Source organism: Megascapheus bottae, chromosome 28, assembly GCF_031878675.1.
Source record: "Megascapheus bottae isolate mThoBot1 chromosome 28, mThoBot2.hap1, whole genome shotgun sequence".
Classification (NCBI taxonomy): Eukaryota; Metazoa; Chordata; class Mammalia; order Rodentia; family Geomyidae; genus Megascapheus; species Megascapheus bottae.
This window is the reverse complement of record NC_143536.1, coordinates 555,914-578,595: the sequence shown is the minus strand read 5'-3', so window position 1 is coordinate 578,595 and position 22,682 is coordinate 555,914. Positions and strand designations below refer to the sequence as shown.

General features: G+C 59.1%; 1 protein-coding gene across 4 annotated transcripts; it reads left to right on the top strand.

Annotated features, from left to right (window-relative positions):
- Positions 1 to 1,060: 1,060 nt before the first annotated feature.
- On the top strand, positions 1,061 to 21,232 carry Ulk1 (unc-51 like autophagy activating kinase 1). Of its 4 annotated transcripts, none has more exons than XM_090320398.1 (28): positions 1,061 to 1,205; positions 1,281 to 1,373; positions 1,444 to 1,485; positions 9,762 to 9,794; positions 10,118 to 10,154; positions 11,808 to 11,981; positions 12,076 to 12,149; positions 12,335 to 12,436; positions 12,558 to 12,616; positions 12,703 to 12,785; positions 13,016 to 13,066; positions 13,401 to 13,489; positions 13,637 to 13,784; positions 14,345 to 14,405; positions 14,613 to 14,702; positions 15,012 to 15,137; positions 15,846 to 15,991; positions 16,131 to 16,217; positions 16,532 to 16,800; positions 17,177 to 17,343; positions 17,914 to 18,023; positions 18,093 to 18,236; positions 18,652 to 18,830; positions 18,938 to 19,110; positions 19,190 to 19,308; positions 19,559 to 19,716; positions 20,185 to 20,320; positions 20,405 to 21,232. In XM_090320398.1, exons 1-28 carry the CDS (start codon positions 1,095 to 1,097, stop codon positions 20,458 to 20,460), a joined length of 3,117 nt encoding a protein of 1,038 aa, XP_090176524.1. In that variant the 5' UTR covers positions 1,061 to 1,094; the 3' UTR covers positions 20,461 to 21,232. The 4 variants fall into 4 exon arrangements, with proteins under 4 accessions (XP_090176524.1, XP_090176523.1, XP_090176522.1 ...); XM_090320397.1 differs by having other exon boundaries at positions 17,150 to 17,343; positions 18,676 to 18,830; XM_090320396.1 differs by having other exon boundaries at positions 17,150 to 17,343.
- The last annotated feature ends 1,450 nt before the right edge of the window (positions 21,233 to 22,682 follow it).

Below are 22,682 nucleotides of genomic sequence, written 5' to 3'. Positions count from 1 at the left end.
AAACAAAAAAGGTGCAGACAAGAAGTGAAGCTTGTCAGTCCTGGCCGCACGGGCTGGGGGCTGCGGGCTGGGGGCTGAGAGCTGGGGCTCGGGGTCTGAGGGCTGGGGGGGGCTGAGGGGCTGAGAGCTGGGCTCGGGGTCTGAGGGCTGGGGGCGGCTGAGGGGCTGAGGGCTGGGCTCGGGGTCTGAGGGCTGGGGGCGGCTGAGGGGCTGAGGGCTGGGGGGCTGGGCTCGGGGTCTGAGGGCTGGGGGCGGCTGAGGGGCTGAGGGCTGGGCTCGGGGTCTGAGGGCTGGGGGCCGCTGAGGGGCTGAGGGCTGGGGGGCTGGGGGCTGCCTGGGCGCCGCTCCCGGTTTCCGCCCCGGACATCTCCCCGGTCTGCGTTCTTAGCTCCCCTTCGAACGCTCCCGGGGTGCTCCCGTCGGCGGGGTCACCCTTCCAGTCCCCTCCCCGGCCACTGCCCGCGGAGGAGGTCCCGGGGGCAGCCGGGGACGGGGCGCCACGGCCGGAGGGCAGGGGACGCCGGGGGACGCGTCTGCGGGCCGCTCCACCTCCACCCGCGGCGCCGCCGGGCCCCGCCCCCGCCGGCCCCGCCCCCGCCAGGGCTCCTCCACTCGGAGTCCCCCGGCCTCCTCAGGCCCCGCCCCGCAGCCCACGAGGTCCGGTCCCGGCAAGCCCCGCCCCCGCCTGGCCCCGCCCCCTCGCACTGCGGCTGCGCGGGTGTCTGGGGCTCCGAGGCCCGGGCGCCGCGGCTCTTTTGTTTTCCCCCGGCCGAGCCAGGTCCGCGACGCCACTGTCGCGGCCGCGTCCGAGCCCGAGCCCGCGCCGGGTCGCGGCCGCAGTCGCCGTCGGAGTGGGTTCCGAGGGTCAGCGTCGCCAGGGCGCCGCGCCGGACGCCGAGGGAGCGTGGCGCCAGGCCTGCGGGCCCGCGGGGCTGGGACCCGGCCCCGGCCTGCCCGATGGGGCGCGCGGCCCCGGCGAGGCGCCCGCGCCCCCGGCCCCGCGCGCCCGGCCGGCCCGCGGCCCGCGCCTCCGCCTGAGCCCCGCTCGCCCCGGCTCGCCGCCCCGCGGCCCGCGGCCCCGGCCCGCGCGCGCCATGGAGCCCGGCCGCGGCGGCACCGAGACGGTGGGCCGGTTCGAGTTCTCCCGCAAGGACCTGATCGGACACGGCGCCTTCGCGGTGGTCTTCAAGGGCCGCCACCGCGAGGTGGGTGGGCACCGCGGGCACCCCGGGCGCCCGGCCCGGCCGGGCCCCGGCTGAGCGTCCGCGCCTGTGTTTCAGAAGCACGACCTGGAGGTCGCCGTCAAGTGCATCAACAAGAAGAACCTCGCCAAGTCCCAGACGCTGCTGGGGAAGGAGATCAAGATCCTCAAGGTGAGCCCGCCGGGCTGGGGCGCGGCCGCCGCGCGGGCCCCGCTCACGCCAGCCCGGCCTTCTCTCCTAGGAGCTGAAGCACGAGAACATCGTGGCCCTGTACGACTTCCAGGTAAGGCCGTGGCGGGGAGGGCGCGCCCGCCTGGGGCCGGCCGGGCGGGCGCCCCCGCGTCCGCCCTGGTGGCCCAGACCCGGCCCGTGCCCCGGCCCGTGCCCCGGCGGGCCACCTGCCCCGGCTGGCCCGTGTGTGGACGCTGCCGAGTGGCTCCGCGCCAGGCGCCGCGGGGGGGGCTGCGGCGAGCCCCGGCGGGCCGCCCCGGCCTGGCTCCCCGGCCTGCGCACAGCCCTCCGCCGCCGGCGCCCGGCGTCCCCGCGTCGGGGTGGGGGCCCCAGACCTTCCCGGCCAGGCGCCCGGGCGGGACGTGGGGCCGAGTGCTGAGTAATGCTTTTGAAGCCTGTTTACTGGGGCGCGGAGCAGCCGTGGCGGAGGAAGCTGGCAGCGGTGGCAGCTTCGGTGGCCTCCCTCTCGCTCCTCCTCCGTCGTGCCCTCCCCTCTCCCTCCTCCACTGTTAGTGTTGCTGTGGCCTTGGGGGCTGTGACACTTGATGAGGTGACATGTGGGCAGGGCCTAGGTCCAGTGAGGCCGGGAGTACCTGGAAACTGTGGAGACATGGTGTTCCGTGGGCAGGAGGTGCTGCCCCTTCTGCCCGCCCGCCCGCCCTCCAGTCCCAGCCCCGCCCCTTTCCCCCACACCTTCCCCCCCCCCTCACCCACCCTTTTTCCACGTCTCCCCGGCCTCAGGCCCCTGTGGTCTGCCAGTCTTGACGTGGACTTGGTGCATTGTGCCACCCTTCCCAGCACTCGAGATGATGTCCTGCTTGGACTTGCAAGGGTAGAGCTGGACAGATGGTGGCCATCTCGGCCTCCATCGGGCTTCCTGTGGGCCCTGCTGTGTTTGTTTGGGCCACACACCTGATTGTGGGCCTCGGCCACTTCCTCCAGTCTTGGCCGCACACACTTCCTTTGCTTAGGGGAAATGCTGAGAATGACCAACTCCAGGGTTCTCCGTGCATTTCAGGGGCTCCCGAGGGCTTCTCAGCTGGGGCTGTGGCCACTCTTACATGTGTGTGTGTGTGTGTGTTGCCCTGAATTCTTACTTTTTTTTTTTTTAATGGTACTGTGGTTTGAACTCAGTGGCTTGTACTTACTCAGTTTGCTTGATCTATCACTTGAATGCCAGCTTTTTCCTGGATTTTTGTTATTTTTGGCCTTAGGGCTTAAAATTCAGGTCTAGATGCTATCCCTGAACTTTTACACTCAAGGTTAGTTTTCTCCCACTTTGAGCCACAGTACCACTTCTGGTTTTCTGGTGGTTAACTGGAGATGGGCCTATGGACTTTCAAATGGTGATCTTCAGAGCTCAGCCTCCGGAGTAGCTAAGCTAGGATTACAATCATGAGCCACTTTGTAGAAGTCAGAGCCAGGGGGCAGTGGCTCACACCTGAAATACTAGCTACTCAGGAGGCTAAGATCTGAGGATGGCAGTTCAAAGCCAGCTTGAGCATTAAAGAACATGTGAAACTCTTACCTCCAATTAATCACTAGAAAAGGGAAGTGGGGCTGTGGCTCAAGGGGTAGGGTGTGAGCTGAAGAGCTCAGGGACAACCCCCAGGCCCAGAGTTCAAGCCCTATAACTCACACACACCTAAAATAGAGTAACAATAGTAACAGTAGTAACAATAGGTGTTACACAACTGGACTGCTCCCCTAAGTATACAGTCGTTTACTCAATTTGTGTGTATGTACGTAATCTTGTGTATGTCATTGTGTGTGTTTGTTCTTATTTATTTGGCCAGTCCTGGGCTTTGAACTCAGGGTCTGAGCACTGTCCTTGGGCTTTCTCAAGGCTAGAGCTCTATCACATGAGCCACAGCTTTTTCTATGTATGTGGTACTGAGGATTTTGTGCATGCTAGGCAAGTACTCTACCGCTAGGCCCAACTCCTGGTATTTGTGTTTTACATCTAACTTGCACACACAGGAGAAAATATGTGCTGTTTGTCTCTCTGAGCCTGACTTCCCTTAACATAGTTTTCTGTAGGTCCATTCATTTCCTTGCAGATGACACATTTTCTTTTTAATAGATGAGTGAAATTCCATTGTGTATGTGTACCACATTTTCTTGATCCACTCATCCATTATAAGGCATCTGTTTCCATAACTTGGGTGTGGTGGATAGTGCAGTAGTAACATGACATGCAAGTGTCATTACCATCCTGACCTAAGTGTGCCGGCCAAGATGCCAGAGAGTGATAGTGCTGGACCATGGGGAAGTTCTGGGAGTGCGCGCGCACGCGCGCGCGCGCGCACGCGTGTGTGTGTGTGTGTGTGTGTGTGTGTGTGTTTTCTGGTCCTGGGGCTTGAACTCAGGGCCCAGATACTGTCTCTAGGCTTTTGTGCTCAAGGCTAGCTCTCTTCTAGTTGAGCCATAACCCCATTTCAGTCTCTTGAGGTTAATTGGAGGTAAAAGTCTTATGGACATTCCTGTTCCTGCTGGCTTTGAGCTGTGATCCTCAAGTCTCCGCCTCCTGAGTAGCTATGACGGCAGGTTGCAACAACCAGGGCTCTGGCTTTATGTTTAATTTTTGTTTGATTTTTCTTTTTTCTATTTTTTTTTTTGGCCAGTCCTGGGGCTTGAACTCAGGGCCTGGGCATTGTCCTTGGGCCTTCTCAAGGCCTAGTGTTCTACCACTTGAGCCATAGCACCACTTCCAGCTTTTCCTGTGTATGTGGTACGCAGGAATTGAAGCATGGACTTTGTGCATGCTAGGCAAGCACTAGTTCACACCCCCTTGCCTCATACTTTGATTTCTTTTTCTTTTTTTTGGCCAGTCCAGGGTTTTGAACTCAGGGCCTGAGCACTGTCCTTGGACTTTCTCAATGCTAGGATTCTACCACTTGAATCCAGAGCTCAACCACTTGAGCCACTGTACCATGTCTGGCTTTTTTCTATGTGTGTGGTACGGAGGAATCGAACGCTGGTCTTCGTGCATGCTAGGCAAGCACTCTACCACTAGGCCATGCTCCCAGCCCTATTTTGGTTTCTGATTGGAGTACTTGTGGGCTTAGTGGTTTAGAGCCAGGGACTGGACAGCAGGTTCTAGTACTGCATCCATCATGCTGTACCTTTTTTTTTTTTTTTTTAACTAGGGCTTGATCTGTGGGCCTGGGTGCTGTTGCTGAGTTTTGGTGCTCAAGCATAGAACCCTACCACTTGTGCCACAGCTTGCTCTACTTCTGGTGTTTGGGTGGTTAATGGAGATAAGAATGTCATGGACGGGGCCGGGAGTTTGGCCTAGTGGTTAAAGTGCTTGCCTAGCATGCATGAAGACCAGGGTTCGATTCCTCGGTACCACATACATAGAAAAAAGCCAGAAGTGGTGCTGAGGCTCAAGTGGTAGAGCTCTAGCCTTGAGAAAGTGCAAGGACAGTGCTCAGGCCCTGAGCTCAAGCCCAGGACCGGCAAAAAAAAAAAGAATGTCATGGACTTTCGTGCCCAGGCTGGCTACAAACCACAGTCCTCAGATCTCAGCCTCTTGAGTGACCAGGATTAAGGGGTGAGCCACTAGCACCCAGCTGTCTATTTTTATTTATTTACCCAGTTCTGGGCTTGAACAAAGGGCTTGGGCACTGTGCTTGGGCTTTCTCAATGCTAGGATTCTACCACTTAAGCCATAGCACAAATTCTGTCTCTCTCTTTTTTTCTTCTATTTATATGGTGCTGAGGAAAGGAACCGAGGGCTTCATACGTGCCAGTAAGCTCTCTGTCAGTAAGCCACACTCCAGCCCCCCTTCATTGTCTTTTTTTTTTCTTTTGTCTGTCATGGGGCTTGAACTCTGGGCCTGGGCGCTGTCACTAAGCTCTTCGGCTTAAGGCTACTGCCCTACCCATTGAGTCATAGCACCACTTCCAGGTTTTGGTAGTTAAGTGGAGATAAGAATCTCAGGCACTGTAGTGCCTGGACTGGCTTTGAATCTCAGTCCTCAGATGTCAGCCTCCTGAGTAGCTAGGATGACAGGCGTGAGCCACCGGGCCCAGCCTGTTTTTTTTTTTTTTTTAAGATTTTATTAACATTGATATTTCCACATCAAATGTCAGGTTTAACAAATAAGTATTCAAGAATGGGATCTCTATGGGATCACTGGCAGGCACGTAAATTTAAGAACAAAATTAAAGTTAACCTGAGAGTTTGCATGTCAAGACGGACGCTCTGTCGTTTGAGTATCTGACCTTGGTGCATTCCCTCGGTGCTAACGCAGGAAGCAGGCTGTGTGCGCGTGCGTGTGCGCAAATGCACATGCCATGCCCATGCTTCAGTCCTGGGGTTAGAACTCCGGACCTGCATGCTGTCCCTGAGCTTTTTGCTCAAGGCTAGTGCTCTACCACTTGAGCCACAGCTCCATCTCTGGCTTTTTTGGTGTTTAATTGGAGACAAGAATGTTATGCCTGGCCTGGCTTTGAACCACGATCCTCAGATCTCAGCCTCCTGAGTAGCTGGGATAACAGACTGAGCCACTGGTGCCTAGCTGGGCCTGTTTTTTTTTCTCAGTGTGGCTTGCAGTGATGGACGTTGTTGCTGGAGAAGCAGGCACTGGCTGAATGGCCCCAGGGCTGGCCTTCCTGGTGGTGAGCAGAGGAAGCCAGCTCAGCAGCTGGCTGATTCTCTGAAGCCAGGTGCCTTTCTGTGGCGACTCTGCTCCCAGTCTTCTATGTAGACAGACCAGCTCCTCAAGTTCCTTACTGGCTGAGGCCTGGGCAGCGACCACTGTGTCTGTGACCTCTCAGCGTGGAAGTTAGTCTTCCAGTGCGGGTGATGGGCTCTGTAGGAACTCGTGGTACCGGGGCCTCATCAGGTTTGGGAGCAGGTGCTAAGGGTCCAGGCAGTCTGCACATTTCCTGCACAGCCCAGTGCTTTAAAATGCTCATGCCTGTATTTCTAGCTACTCTGGAGGCTGAGAGGTGAGGATCGCAGTTGGAAGCCAGCCAGAGCTAGCTGGGGCAGACGAATCTGCAAGACTCAAAACAAAAACATTTGCAAGAACCAGGAAGTGGAGGCACGGTAGAACCATCCAGAGCAGGGAAATCAAATGAACATACAGGCCGGAGTGCCGGCAATCTATCAATAACAGGAACACATTGATAAAATTGTTGTATGCTTTTTCACTTATTTAAAAAAAATTTTTGTCCTTGGGCTTGTCCTTAGGACCGGCACTGACCCTGGGTTTCACTGTGTCTACCACCCGAGCTACAGCATTTACTGCATACAAGTGTCTCACAGACTTTTCTGTCCAGGCTGGCTTCAAACTTTGGTCCTCAGATCTCAGCCTCTCGAGTAGCTAGGATTATTGGCGTGAACCACTGACACCTGGCTATCTTGTTTAAAATGACTATGTATGATAGTAAAGGGGCTTTCATTGGTCCATTTCTTCTTTTTTTAAACAGATACAATATGCATTTAATTTCACTCAATCAACCAATTTCAGTTAACTTATCATCTCTTAGAAAACTTGGGAAAAAAGGAAGCACAAATCATAAGTGCTCTAGACATGCAGAATGCAGAGGACAGCCAGTGCACATGTGGCAAGTAAACTGTAATTTAAAAGTGGTGTCATTGGTACGTTTCTATACATTAGCTTTAACAGGATTCCTTGCTCTGCTTTCTTGGTTGAGTCAAAGTGCTTTGACCTCATGCTGTTCTTAGTTTGTTCTGTCTCTTTCCTCCTTCCCTGTCCACTCACTGCCCAGACTGTTGTACTACACGCTACAGTTAGTCTTTTTTTTTTTTTTTTTTTTTACATAATAGCAGGTTTCACTATGATGTTTTATACTCAAGTCAGAACAGTTCTCTCTGTTACTTTGTGTGAGTGTATGTATGTGTCCAATCGTGTGCAGGTACTAGGGCTTGAACTTAGGGCCTCATATTCTTGCTTGGCTATTTTTTGGTGGGTCATGAGGCTTGATCTCGGCCTGGGCACTGTTTCTGATTTCTTCAGCTCAAGGCTACCACCCTCAAGTGAGCCAAGCCCCACTTCTCATTTTCTAGAGGTTAATTGGAGATAAGAGTCTCAGGTGCTTTTGTGCCCAGGCTGGCTTTGAACCTTGGTCCTCAGATCTCAGCCTCCTGAGTAGCTAGGATGACAGGTGTGAGCCACTGCACCAGCTTGCTTGGCTGTTTTACTCAAAGCTGGCAGTTTACTACTACAGCTCCACTTCTGGAGCTCATCTGCGCTCCCCCACCCCACCGCAGTCATTGCCACCACTTCTTTGTTCTTGGCTAGCTAGCTGGGTGGGGTTAGACCATGTCATGACTGAAGACAGGTCTGGGGACAGGAGGCCTAGAGGCCCTGGCAAGTGCGGAGGCTCCTTGGAGGCCCTCTCTGAGCAGCAGAGGGCTGCGGTCAGACTGTTTGTAGGTTATCTGTTACCTCCTGCCTGCTCTGAGCCCACCTCTGGCTCTGACTCCTGTCCAGTTGTTGGAATCTCTGGCTGTCTCCCTTCTTGTCTCAGTCTTGTGCCTGTGGAAGTGAGACTCTTATCTCTCACCACAGCTGGCCTGGTGGGCAGAGGTGGTAGGTGGAGTGAAGACCAGGGTTCCGGGTTGTTCTCCCCTGGGGTGGGGCAGACAAGTTCAGGCAGGAACTTGGGGACTGCGGCACTCAGGCCTACCTTGCTGTTGGCTGGAAAGCCTCCCTGCCAGTCCATACCTGTCTGGATCCTGGGCACACAGGTGGACAAGCTGGGTCTGGCCCTAGGCCCTTGCCCTCCCCATCCCTGCGTTTTGTAGCTTGGGGGTAGAGGAATGGGCCCTGACGCTCCAGGTGTCCCTGGTAGGCAGTCCTGTCTTCCTAGGAGTTTGTTCCCCTGTGGGGGTGGGGAACTGAGCAGGAGTAGAGTTCTGTGGGCTGCCAGGCCCACATATCTAGGGCATGCTCAAGAACCGTGGCTGACACGTGGAGCAGGTGGTCGCAGCAGCGGCCTGGCTCTGTCCCTGAGGCTCCCGTGTCTCTGAAGATCCCCTTTAGAGCTCCGGGCCTCCTGCTTTGTAGCCTCAGTGCTGCCCTGGAGTCCCGTGCCTGGGTGTGGGTCCTCTCCCAGAGTCCCTGAGAGTGGGCAGCTTTGTACCTCTGGTCTAGGCTGCAGGGGGAGGTTAATGTGTGGGGAGGGCTCTCTCCCAAGGCTTGGCACTGGGTGACGGGTGGTGCTGCCCCCGTAGGGAAGTCTGCCTACAGGCCCCAGACCATCCTGTCTGCTCTGAGGAGCCCCTGGGCCTCAGTTTCTCCTCTGGAATGGCACTGAGGATAGCTCTCCCAGTTGCTTCCAGGAGAGGCCGTTCAGGGAGGCCCCTGGTCAGGGCCTAGCATGGGCACAGATTGATCCTGCCGGCTCTCAGTGGTGCTCTTTGCCGTTGTGGAGCTCTTGCTGAGATAGGAGGGAACGTGTATCTGCCTTGAGTGGATGGACCAGAAGGAAGTTGGCTGGCCTTGCTGGCTGGACAGTGGATGGAAGTGGCCAGGAGAATTCTGTTAGAATTAAGGTCTGGGCATAGTAGAGTAGGCCCACCCGCGGGGCTGGGCATTTGAAGGCAGCTGTTGACCCAGCCTGGCAGCACCGACCAGCAATCTGTTGGCGTCATTGATTTTGGAGCTGGAAGCGGAGTAGGGTAGCTCCTGGGCCTGCAGGTCAGGTTCCACCCACTCCCTGTTGTGAGCTCTAGTGTGGTGTTCTGGGACAGACCTCCCATTCTCAGGCGGCACGTCGTGCCGTGCCGTGCCGTGCCCATCAGCCTCAGGGCCAGGGCACTTCTTCCCCTACCTGGGAGGACCCCTGGCCTGGACTCCTTGCCCCACCCTGGTGGTCCTCTTTGGCTGCTATTCCTGTCGCTCAGGCCTATATTTCTGTGTGTGTGTGTGTGTGTGTGTGTGTGTCTGTCTGTCTGTCTGTCCGTCCGTGTGTCTGTCATGGGGCTCGAACTCTGGGTCTGGGCACTGTCCCTGAGCAGCTCTTCAGCTCAAGGCTAACACCCTACCCCTTGAGCACAGCGCCACTTCCAGTTTTCTAGTGGTTCATGGACCTTAGTGCCCAGGCTGGCTCTGAGCCGCCATTCTCAGATTTCAGCCTCCTGAGTAGCTAGGATTACAGGCATGAGCCACCGTGCCCAGCTTCAGGCCTACATTTCCGATGGCAGATAAACAGCCCAGCTGCCATCAGGATTCCTGATGGCTTGTGGGGGGCCCTGCGGTCCTGGGCACCCAGGGCTCCAGGAGTAGGGCCCCCGTAGAAGCAGGCAGTTCTTCTCCGGTCACTCACGGGTTTTGCTCTGTCCTGCAGGAAATGGCCAATTCAGTCTACCTAGTCATGGAGGTGAGTTCCTGTGGGCCTGGGACAGCAGGGGATGAAGGCATCCCCAGTCACCTCGGCCAGGCCAGAGCACAGCCCGCATACCTTCCTCTCCTGCTCAGTATTGACAGGGGCATGGAGGGACGTCACCAGCAACACTGTCAGGGACGACAGGAAGTGGTATGGGAGGGACAGTGGGGTGCGAGGCATGTGAAGGAGGGCAAGGAGGAATTCCGCATGAGGAAGGACATGGGGGAGGGGGGCATGGAGGCGGGAGGGAGGACGTGGAGGGAGGGGTAGGTAGACAGGATTGGTCACTCTTTCACACCGTTGCTGGTCTTTTCCAGTACTGTAACGGCGGAGACCTGGCTGACTACCTGCACAGTGAGTGGACGTGCGTGGCCAGCAGCCCAGCGTGGCCCAGCTTGGGCTGACCCTGTCGTGGGCCCCTGGGTCTTATCCCAGCCTGCGGTCCCTGCTACTTGCCCTCTCCACAGCTACGGCTTGAGGGTCTTCTGCTACGGGAGCACTGTGACCAGAGTGGTCAGAGCCTGCTTTTGCAGTGTGGCTGTTCTGTGGGAGCAGTGAAGAGGCCCAGGGGATGACCTTGGAGTTTGTTGGCTTGTTTTGGAAAAATGAGGTTTGAACTTGAGGTCTTAAGCTTCATAATAGGTTGGCATTCTGCCACTTGCACTATATCTCCAGTCCTGCTTTTTGCTGGTTATTTTGAAGATGCCATCTGCATGGGCTGGCCGTGGGCCGAGGTCCCTCAGACCTCAGCCTCCTGAGTGGTAGCTCAGGGGTGAGCCACTGCTTTCCACCTCCCTGCCCCATTCATAGTGTTGCCGGGGAGGCTCTTTTTTTTTTTTTTTTTTTTTTTTTTTTTTTGTCAGTCCTGAGGCTTGAGCTCGGCCTGGACACTGTTTTTGCTGCTTTTGTTCAAGGCTAGCGCTCTTCCACTTGAGCCACAGCACCACTTTTGGCATTTTCTGAGTATGTGGTACTGAGGGATGGAACCTAGGGCTTCATGCATGCTAGGCGAGCTCTCTACCACTAAGCCACGGTCCCAGCTCCTGGAAGCATCTTGCTTTGGGTCTCAAGGGGTTGGCTGAGTGGTGATGTGGGGGAAGAGAGTTTGCCCAGGCAGGACCCGGGGTGGATGGAGGAGGGTGTGCATAGCAGAGCCAGGGCGAGGCTGGAGGCAGTGGTGGGTAGTACAGGGCATGGGGCAGGTGTGTGTCCACAGCCCTCTCAGGAGCTGCCATCTTGGTCCCAGGTCGGGGAAGCTGGTGGAGGGAAGTAGAGACTCTGGAGTGGTGGCTTCTCCATCTTAGGGCTCTTGACAGTTTATCACTCAGGGTCCCAGGGGCTGCAGAGGGCCCAGCTACCCTCAGAACTTGGCAGTTTTGTGTGAGGGGTGCAGAGCGACAACGGCTTGTGGCTGAGCTGACAGGGAAGACTGGAGTCTAGATAGCCCCAGCCTGCTGGACGGCTCAGCCCGTGGACTACCGTTCCTGGGCGCCGTGGGCAGCCTTCCTAGCCAGGCTGTCCACCCCGTGTTTCTTCTTGACCCCATGGTGGCTGCAAAGCCTCTTGGGCCCTTGGGTCTTTTCTTTTCTCAGGCTTCCTAGGTGTTAGGTTGGGCCTAGACCCGTCCTCCAGAGAGTGGGGCGGTGCGCGGAGATGGGCTGTGATGGGTGCTGCAGCTCAGCGGGCACACGGGCACAACAGGAGCCCAGCACAGGCCTGCCCGGCTCAGCGCACACAGCAGCTATGTGTCTCTGTGGTCTGAGAGAGAGGCTGGGTTTAGCCGGGTTCACTGTTTGGGCCGAGGTAGAGGGGACCAGGGGCGGTGGGCGATGGCCCTGGAGAGCCAGCACGGCGGGAGGACGGAGGCCTTGCCTTCCACACGGGAGGTGGAGTTGGCTCAGTGTTTGCAGGAGCGCTTGCCTGAAGCCTGCTGGAAAGGTCAGCCCTGTGTACCTGGGCGGGCGTGGGGAGCGGTGGCTGCACCCCTGAGCCTTCACCACCTTACAGCCATGCGCACCTTGAGTGAAGACACCATCAGACTCTTCCTGCAGCAGATTGCTGGCGCCATGCGTCTGCTGCACAGCAAAGGCATCATCCACCGGGACCTGAAACCTCAGAACATCTTGCTGTCCAATCCTGGCGGGCGGCGCGCCAACCCCAACAACATCCGCGTGAAGATTGGTGAGGCCGGGGGCTGCCCGTGCTGCCTGGTCCCCGGGGTGGACCCTGCAGCCTGTCCTAGCTGAGGCCGCCCCATGTCCTGTGTCTCCCGCAGCGGACTTTGGATTTGCCCGGTACCTCCAGAGCAACATGATGGCAGCCACGCTTTGCGGCTCTCCAATGTACATGGTGGGTGGTCCTCTCTCCTCGTGGCCCACCATACCCTGCACCCAGTGCGGGCCCTTCCTGCGGCCTGGTGGAGGGAGGCAGCCTTGTGGTCGTGCTCATCCTGTCAGGCCCGCCTCACCGCTGCGCAGGAGTGTCTGCCAGGGACTCCTGCTGTCCGTTCTGCGCTGACCCCTTCTGCCCCCCAGGCCCCCGAAGTCATCATGTCCCAGCACTACGATGGGAAGGCTGATCTGTGGAGCATTGGCACCATTATTTACCAGTGTCTGACGGGGAAGGCCCCCTTCCAGGTGAGGCCCCACACAGCCCTTCAAGGGCACAGGAGTCCTGGCAGAGGGCCACTTGGGAGGCCGGTCTGGCTTGGTCAGGCTGCAGCAAGAGGTGTGTCTCACCTTGCCGCTGCCCTCGTAGGCCAGCAGCCCTCAGGACCTGCGCCTGTTCTACGAAAAGAACAAGACACTGACCCCTGTGTAAGTGTCCCTGCCCCAGTCCCTGGGGGGTCCGCCCCAGTGCCACACCAGCCCCGTGCAGCCCCGTCTTCTCTTGCCCTGCTCAGCATCCCCCGGGAGACCTCGGCCCCGCTGCGGCAGCTGCTCCTGGCTCTGCTGCAGCGCAGCCACAAAGACCGCATGGACTTTGGTGAGTGTCTGCACGGCTTCCTGGGTGCCCCCACCCACAAAACAGCACCGTGTCCACACACAGATGCAGCCTGCGCCTGCTACTGTGGGCTGCTAGCTAGCCTTCAAACTGTGTGTGTGTTGGGGGGTCCCCCAGGTGCCCCCCAGGCATTCAGACTCCCGCTCTACAGTAAAGCTGAGTTGGTTGAGCCCCACCTCTGCATCCTGAGGAACTGCGCTTTCTTTCCACAGATGAGTTCTTCCACCACCCCTTCTTGGACGCCAGCACCTCCATCAAGAAGTGTGAGTCTTCTGAGCGTCTGGGGTCCTGAGTGGGCCTGTGACATCCTGCCCCAGGATGCACTGGGCCAAGCCTTGGCGATGGGGCCTCTGTGACCCAGAGGCCTGGAGGTGGACAGGGTAGAGGTATGGGTGCTGGCTGCCATCGCAGCCACAGGGTGAGCCTAGGGAGGGAGGTCACTGCCCCTCCTCCTCCTCCTCCTCCTCCTCCTCCCAGGCAGGGGTGAGGGGCTGTTCTGGGCTCCGTTCTGTTTGCTCTTCCTCTGTGCCTGGGCTGGTGGGCTGCTCCCCAGCCCGGGGAGGGCCCGCTCTGCCCACTGACCACCGCTCTCCCCAGCCCCGCCTGTGCCTGTGCCCTCCTACCCCAGCTCGGGGTCTGGCAGCAGCTCCAGTAGCAGCTCCACATCCCACCTGGCTTCCCCACCGGTGAGTCACCTCCTCCGGCCGCCCAGCAGAGGCAGCTGGGGCCCTCGATACCACGGTGTTCTGAGCCGCTGGGGAGAGCTGGTGGGGAGGTGACATAGGGTCGTCTCGATTCCCTGCTGGCTTACCCACCCTTCCTCTGTCCTTCAGTCCCTGGGGGAAATGGCGCAGCTACAGAAGACCCTGACATCCCCAGCCGACGCCGCTGGCTTCCTGCAGGGCTCACGAGACTCGGGCGGCAGCAGCAAGGACTCATGTGACACAGATGATTTTGTCATGGTCCCAGCCCCGTTTCCAGGTCTGTCCCCCTCGAAGGAAGACGTCCCCTGCTGCACGGGAGGGGTGACTGAGGAGAAGACTCAGTGTGGGTGCAGGAGCTCAGGGTTTAGCTTGTCTGTAATGCAACAGTTGCAGGCATCCCCGCCCCGATATCAGCCCCGTGGCTGAGAGGGCTGCCTTGGCTGTGCTCACGGCCCGGTCTTGGGGTTCTACCTCCTTCCTGGGTCCTATCTTCTTTGATACCCACTTTGCCCAGCTGGACGGCCATTAGTTTGTACCACTGAAGAAGCCTGGGGGGCTGGCGTGGGGGCTGCCGCCTGCTCCTCAGGGTGCCTCGCCCTTGGCTGGCCCTGGTGTGTGTCTACCCGGAACCACAGCCTCCTTCCCTCTGCCGCCTTGCTTTGGCAGAGGAGCCTCCATCAATAGCCGCCTAGGTTCTCAGCTCCACAAAGCCATCTTTTGAGCTAGCACCTATCCTGCCTACACACCCTTCCCTGTTCACAGAGAAAAGGGTCAGTGAGGGCTGGATGGGCCCAGGAAGGCAGGGGCGCCCAGCCAGACGCCTTTTCCTACCTGCAGGTGACTTGGTGGCGGAGGTGGCCGGTGCCAAGCCCCCGCCAGACAGCCTGCAGTGCAGCGGGTAAGTCTCAGCCCTAGCCTTCAGAGGGCCTTTGTCAGCCGCCCCTGCACCGCCCTCCCCTTGGGCAAGGCCATGTGGGAAGGATCCAGCTTGCTGCATGGCACCCCAGAAAAATAAATACAGAGCAAAGCTCGGGCAAGGGAGGGTCAGGGGGGGGTCTGTGCCACGTCCATCTGAGGGTGCCTACCTGTCCCTTCTGCCTACCAGGAGTTCGCTGGTGGTCTCTGCTGGCCTGGAGAGCCATGGCCGAACTCCGTCTCCCTCCCCGACCTGCAGCAGCTCCCCCAGCCCCTCAGGGTAAACTGGTCTGGGTGTTGGCTGGGCTTCTCTGAGGCACTGCAGATACTGCCATGTCCAAAGGCCCTCTCCTGATCAGAACTGGCTAGACAGCTGCCCTGTCCTACAGAAGGGCTGCTGGGGTGGAGTCTGGGGGACACTGGATGACCCTGCCTGCTTGCTTGCCTCTGCATAGGATCAGAATGGAGCCTAGAGTCTGTGGGGCTGAGCACAGAGCATGAAACCAGGTCCTTTGAGCTCTGCCCTAGTGTATCTGCACCTTGGCTCCCTCCTGCCCCACCACTAGTGGGCCAATTTCTCTTCCCACAGCCGGGCTGGGCCCTTCTCCAGCAGCAGGGGTGGCGCTTCAGTCCCCATCCCAGTCCCCACTCAGGTGCACAACTACCAGCGCATCGAGCAGAACCTGCAATCTCCCACCCAGCTCCAGGCGCCACGGTGGGTGTCTCCCCAGCTGCAGAGGCCCAATGGGGGCCCTGAAGAGGCCAGGGGGTCGGGAATGCCCACTGCAGATTCTAAAGTTCTTTTTTTTTTTTTTTTTTTGCCAGTCCTGGGCTTGAGCTCAGGGCCTGAGCATTGTCCTTGGACTTTCTCAAGGCTAGAGCTCTACCACTTGAGCCTCAGCACCACTTTCGGCTTTTTTCTATGTATGTGGTACCGAGGAATCGAACCCGGGTCTTCATGCATGCTAGGCAAGCACTTTAACCACTAGGCCAAACTCCCGGCCCTAAAGTTCTTTTTCTTTTGGTTTGTCCTGGTGCTTGACCTTGGGGCCTGCCTGGACACTGTCCCTGAGCTTTTCTGCTCAGGACTAGTGCTCTACCATTTTGGGCCACAGCCCCCTTCCCCATTTTCTGGTGGTTAACTGGGGATGGCCTCATGGACTTTCTTTCGTGCCCGGCCTGGCTTTGACCTGCAGCCTCCCGGGTAACTCTGACGGCAGGCATGAGCTGCAGTGCTGGCCTTCTAGTGCTCCGTGATGGACGGCAGAAGGAAACTGTGGCAGGCAGCTGGGCTGGCATTTAGAGCCATCCCAGAGCCTCTGTCTGTCCGTCGTGAAGATGGCATGGTGATGACACGGTGCACAGCCCCAGCAGGGTCTTGCAGGAGAGGGTGGCCAGGCTCACACTGTGTACCTGTCTGCAGGTCCTCTGCCATCCGCAGGTCTGGCAGCACCAGCCCCCTGGGCTTTGCCCGGACCAGCCCATCACCCCCATCTCATGCTGACGGAGCCTTCCTGACCCGGAAGCTGTCACTGGGCGGGGGCCGGCCATACACACCATCTCCCCAAGGTAAGCTGCATGTTATCCACAGTGCCCTCCTGCCCCTGAGCTGAGCACCGTGGGCCCTCCAGGAGCTCTTGTGGTCTCCCCAGTCCTGCCTGCCACGGGCCCACGTGGAGCTCCTGTGGTCTGTCCTCTTCTCCCCTAGTGGGGACCATCCCTGAGCGGCCGGGCTGGAGCAGGGTGCCTTCGCCACAGGCGGCCGAGGTGCGGGCTGTCAGGGCCCCTCGTGCGGGTGAGTGCAGTGTGCCCTGGGTCTGAGGACTGGCAGGCAGGTGACGCTGCTGGCCTCTCCAGTGGGGTCCTTGTGGAGTCCTGGGGCCCTGGAAGCAAGGTAGCCAGGTGGCTGTGTAGCCCAAGTGAGTGAGGCAGATTTCCCAGTGTTTCCCTGCCTATTTCCTCAGGTTGAAGCGCTGCCCTGGGGCAGGGGTCGGGGTCCCAGGTGGGTGCTGTGCTTTGGTGTGGAGCAGGTCCCCGCTCGTGTGCGTCGTCCAGCATGCCTGGTTGAGGCACTGGAGGGGAGGGACGAGGTCTGTGTCCTGTGCCCAGGTTCCTCTGTGCCCGAGCACTCCTCTCGCACTGCTGGCCTGGGCTGCCGCCTGCACAGTGCCCCGAACCTGTCTGACCTGCACGTCGTGCGCCCCAAGCTGCCCAAGCCCCCAACCGATCCCCTGGGAGCCACCTTGAGCCCCCCGCAGAGCAGCAGCCCCCAGCCTTGTCCTGCGCTGCCGTCCTGCCGGCCCCTGCGAGGCTCTCCCAAGCTGCCTGACTTTCTGCAGAGGAGCCCCCTCCCTCCCATCCTGGGCTCCCCGACCAAGGTAACCCCGCGGCAGGCGTCCTGCAGCTCTGCTCTGGGGGAGAGGGGAAGCCCGCCCACCTGCTCCTCTTCCTGCTCATGCTGCCACTGTGGGAGGCCGCTATACCCTGCCCTGTTCGAGTACTGTGTCACACAGGTCCAGGGCTGGGGCCTCTTAACATGGCTGAGTGGTCAGCTCACTTGCACGGTGAACGTGCCATGGTGCCGTGAGGCCAGTGAGTGGCACAGTCCTGCTGGCCGGGGACAGGCCATCCTGTGTGCACCCCAGCAGTCCAGACACCCAGGGGAAGGGCTGTAAGCTCAGGGCACACCGTGAGTGCCTGCCTGCTTAGGCCGTCACTTCCCTCCAGGCCGGGCCCTCCTTTGACTTTCCTAAGGCCCCCAGCTCCCAGAACCTGCTGACCCTGCTGGCACGGCAGGGTGTAGTGATGGCGCCTCCTCGGAATCGCACCCTGCCCGACCTCTCCGAGGCAGGGCCCTTCCAGGGACAGGCTCTGGGCCCTGGCTGGAGGCCCACAGAGGAAACGCGTGGCCCCTTTGCTCGGTGAGTGGGGCGAGCGTGGTGTTCTGGCAGTGCTTGCCTTTAGCCTACGCTTGTATGTGTGCGTGCGTGCGTGTGTGTCCTGGGGTTTGAACTCCACCAGGGCGCTGTTCCTGAGCTTTTTTGCTCAAGGCTGGCGTTCTACCGCTTGAGCCACCCCTCTACTTTTCTATTTTTTATTTTTGCCAGTCCTGGGCTTGAGCTCAGAGCCTGAGCGCTGTCCTTGGACTTTCTCAAGGCTAGATAGAGCTCTACCACTTTTAGATAAAGAGTCTCACAGACCTGTTTCGAATCGTGATCCTCAGATCTCAGCCTCCTGAATGGTTGGGATCTTTGGCTTTTGGTTCAGTAGCTGTGATGCTGTGGCTTTCCCAGAGTCATGGACGTTGGGACCTTGGTTAGGGGTTGCGCACTTGAGCCTCAGTTTCCCTGTGGTGGCAGGGTGGCTGTGGCACTGGCCTCTTGGAGTGTTGCTTGTGAAGTCCAGGCACCTGAGGGGACCCTGGCTGGGGACTTCCCTGGCAATCCCTCCCTGCTGGCTTACCTGCCACCACCCCCCCCCCCCGCCCCCAGGTCTTTTAGCAGCAGCCGCCTCACCGACCTGCTTCTCAAGGCTGCCTTTGGGACCCAGGCCTCGGATTCGGGCAGCACCGACAGCCTACAGGAGCGGCCCATGGAGATTGGTAGGCAGGGCCTGGAGGGCTGGAGGGGGGCAGTCACCGCACAGGCCCTGAGCCCATCTTGTCCCCTAGCGCCCTCTGCTGGCTTTGGAGGGAACCTTCATCCAGGAGCTCGAGCTGGGGGGACCAGCAGCCCGTCCCCAGTTGTGTTTACTGTAGGCTCTCCCCCCAGCGGGACCACGCCACCCCAAGGCCCTCGCACCAGGATGTTCTCAGGTAAGGGCTGTGGGCTGGGCGGGCAGCACCAGTCTGCCCAGTACTCTCCTCCCAAGGAGCCGCCTCCAGGCAGCCCACATAGGTCAGTGGCACTGCCAGAGCGCCGCCCGCAGAGCAGAGACCACACCCTGTGCTGGCCAGTCCCAACTGGGGTCACAGTAGGCACCCCTGTTGTGAGGGCACAGGCTGCCTGGCTTGTCCCCCCGCGTCCAGTCTTGCCTGGCCTCTGGGTGGTCCTCTTGGCCTGTGTCCACGGGGCTCCCGCTTCCCTTCTGGGCAGCGCTTCTCGTCGTCTCCTGTGCCTCGCAGTGGGTGTCAGTTCCTCCGGGCCCCTGCTTTGCTCCCCGATGGCTCTCCACAGACAGTGGGAGAGGAGGAGTGACGGCCGCTGCTTTCCCCACCACTCTCCCCACAGTGGGCTCCTCCGGCTCTTCCGCAGGCTCCTCCTCTGCCCGCCACCTGGTGCCTGGGCCCTGTGGGGGCGAGGTTGTGTCTGAGTTCCCTGCGCCAGGCCACTGCTACAGCCTTGCTGACAACCTGGAGGGGGGTGTGACCTTCGAGGCTCCCGATCTTCCTGAGGAGACCCTCATGGAGGTGAGGCCAGGGGCCTCTGGCTGCCCACCCCTCACCCCCACCCGTGCAGCCGAAGCCTCCCCATCCCAGCCAGCCCTGCCAGGGCCATGACCTTCAGTCCTCCCCAGCAAGAGCACACGGAGATTCTGCACAGCCTGCGCTTCACCCTGGCATTTGTGCAGCAAGTCCTGGAGATCGCAGCCTTGAAGGGCAGCATCAGTGAGGCGACCACAGGCCCCGAGTATCAGCTTCAGGAGAGCGTGGTGGCAGACCAGATCAGCCTGCTGAGCCGCGAGTGGGGGTCGGTGGGGGGGGGAGCGGGAAGGGGGGGGGTGTCAGCCCGGGCTCTGCACAGCCTCTGACCTGCCTGCTTCCCTCAGCTTCGCAGAGCAGCTCGTGCTGTACCTGAAGGCTGCCGAGCTGCTGTCCTCCGGCCTGCAGACCGCCATCGACCAGATCCGCGCTGGCAAGCTCTGCCTGTCATCCACGGTGAAGCAGGGTGAGAGAGGAGAGTGGGAGGCGGTCGGACGGGCCAGGCCAGACAGGAGCGTCCCCGGCTGTGGGTGCCACACAGGGTGTGGCCTTGGGACATCTTGGGCACAATTCTGCGAGGTCAGGAGGTCCAGGGACTGGCAAGAGGACGAGATTGTGTCTGTGCCGTTCAGAAGCCCCCGGGTGCAGGCAGCCCTCCGCCTGCAAGGCTCTGGTCTCTGCGGAGGCTGAGCTGACCAAAGCCCCCTCTGCCACAGTGGTTCGCAGACTCAATGAGCTGTACAAGGCCAGCGTGGAATCCTGCCAAGGCCTGAGTCTGCGGCTGCAGCGCTTCCTGCTGGACAAGCAGCGGCTGCTGGACGGCGTTCACAGCGTCACTGCCGAGAGGCTCATCCTCAGCCATGCTGTGCAGATGGTACGGGTGATTGGGGAGGGCTTTGTGCCACAGCCCGAAGCTCAGTTTCCTTGGCTAACAGCGGGAGAGGCCATAATTCAGGGTGCTGAGATCTTTGATACACACAGGGTGTCCATGCTCATGGCCTTCAGAATAAAGGCCCTGGGGACTTTTTCCACCGGGCACTGTTATGTGGCCTTCACAACAGTGTTCAAGGAGCACGGATGGCTAGAGAGCATGTGTGATGTGGAGCCAGCTCTGCTGCTCCTGTTGTGGGGGGTGGGGAGAGCAGAGAGCAGGGAGGTCAAGCAGAGCACAGAGGCTACACAGAGTCTGCCAGGTCACCTAGGGTCCCCATGGCCCCTGCAGCTGACACTTCCCAGCTGCCCCTGGCCACCTGGGCTCAGCGCCCACCACAGATGGCGTGCTGGGTGCTGGGCCACGGCCTGGGGTGGCTGGGGCCGAGCTCAGCTGCTGTGCCTGCGTCAGGTGCAGTCTGCTGCTCTGGACGAGCTGTTCCAGCATGGCGAGGGCTGTGTGCCACGCTACCACAAGGCGCTGCTGCTGCTGGAGGGACTGCAGCACGTGCTCACAGACCAGGCCGACGTCGACAAGGTCGCCAGGTGTGAGTGCCCAGGCCGGAGGCTGGGGTGGGGCGGGGAGGGCGAACAAGCTCCCGCCTCCTGCGCTCACGCTCCCGCCCCTGCAGGCAAGCTGTGCATTGAGCGGAGACTCTCAGCCCTCCTGACCGGCATCTGTGCCTGACCCTCTGCTATCTGGCTGATGGTGTCCTTGGAACTGGGCCTTCTCTGCAGACCTGTAGGAGGTGTGCCAGCCAGACTGTCGGGGCCGCCCAGCTGCCTCAGCAGATTCCATGGTGCTGAGCCTGCTCCCTGCCAGCTTCTGTGAGGACGATGGCACCTGAGCCTGCCGGCTGCCTGGCTCTGCTGGCGGTGGCCTGAAGGATGGACATGGGATGCCCTGCGCCACCAGACGGGAATTTTTGAACTTATCCTTCCTGGCTGTCTGCTCCCCTGGCAGGCAGTCCTGGTGCCAAGAGGTGGCAGACAGGAGTATTTGGGCAGCCCCAAGAATAGGCCAGGTCCTGAGACTGCGTTGCTGACTCCAAGCCAAAGCGAGCTTGTTCTCATGGCTCACTTGTTCCCATTGCTGACCCAGGAAAAGGGGTGGAGCCTTTTGGCCTCCCCGTCTCTCTAGGAACCTCTCCCTCTGAGGTCACCCACCCAGCTTTGTAAGTCACCCAAGCACTTTATGCAGAGACTGGAGGACTTGGCCCCTTGGCGGCCAGCAGCTCCTGTTCCCAGACCCCACCCTCCCTCCAAGGTGTTGTACATATGCAGATACCTGTGTACAAATATATGTAGCCCGAGCGCGCCGCTGCCTGTGTGGAGGGTGGGGGCAGAGTCCTCTCATTTAAATGTTACTTTAGGGACAGTCAGAAGCACCAGCTTACGACACCGCCAGCACCTGTCATGGTCTTTTCACATTACGTATAAAATGTCCTATTTTCCTGAAACTCATTGTTTATTTCGAAGAAGGAACCTTGGATGCCTACGACATTGCTTTGGAAGGATGGGGGACAAGGCGGGAACCCAGAAGACCTGGCATGGCTGGGCTGGGATGGGCGGTGGGCCTGCCTTGGGCTGGCTGGCCTCCCACCCCCATCCTGTGGGGCGGGCATCACGAGGGACCTCCCCTCAGGGAGCAGGCAGCTGGGATGGCAGGGCTTCTGCTCTCCGTGACTCCAGACTGCTGAGGCTCCATGGGGACATGAGCTGGGTGCTGGCCGGGCTGCCTGGTCAGCCCACCTGCCACTCAGCACCACCTAACCCTACTTGAATGTATCTCTGGGTGTCCACCGCCGCCGGTGTGGGTCTGCACTTCCCAGCAAGGGTTCTGTCACAAGGCGCGCGTGCGCACGCACACACACACACACACACACACACACACACACACACACACACACACAGTGTGTTCCTCTTTGCAATACTTGAAATATTGCCACTGTGCTTGGGTGAGTAAGAAAATACCCCAGGACTAGTGTCCTTCACGGTCGTCCCACAGCCCACCTTGCTGCGTGAAAATGTTGTATTTATTGCTTTGTGGCCAGGAAGTCTGGAACCATAGGAGGAGCCTCCTTACCTCCTGGCCCTGTGGCTTCCCGGTGTGTGCGTGTGGGTGTGGGGGTGTGCGTCTGGGTGTATGTGCTAAGAGCGAATCTTGTTCTACATAAAGTAGAGCCCAGGCCCATCTATATTAAAATGAGTTTATGTGAGTCCCCTCCCTTTTATGTCCCTCTGTAATATCAATTTAAGGAAATAAACCTCTGGAATTGTTGATGTGCTGTCACTGGGGGCTGAGGCTTTATTTTGTTTTGAATTAGCATTGATTTTGAATCGGAAAGACTTTTTTTGGTGTGTCATGGGGCTTGAACTCGGCCTGGGCACCGTCCCTGAGCTCTTCAGCACAAGGCTACCATCTAGCTCTTTTGATTTTGGCACTGTGCTGGAGATAAGAGTAGATTGCTTGCCTAGCATGTGTGAAGCCCTGGGTTCGATTCCCCAGTAACATAACCAGAAAAAGCCAGAAGTGGTGCTGTGCCTCACGTGGTACAGCACTAGCCTTGAGCAAAAGAAGCTCAGGGACAGTACCCAGGCCCTGAGCCCTGAGTTCAAGCTCAGGACTGGCAAAAACAACAGATTTTCTTGCTCAGGCTGGGTTTGTGCTATACACTTCCTATGTCAGCCTCTTGAGTAAATGCAGTTGTGGGTTTGTACCTTCATAATTCAAAGTTTACAGGAAGAAGCAACCAGAAGATTTGCACTTTTAAAAATGTACTGTTTTGGGGCTGGGAATTTGGCCTAGCATATACAAAGACCCGGGTTCGATTCCTCGGTACCACCTACATAGGAAAAACCCAGAGTGGTGCTGCGGCTCAAGTGGTAGAGCGCTGGCCTTGAGGAAGT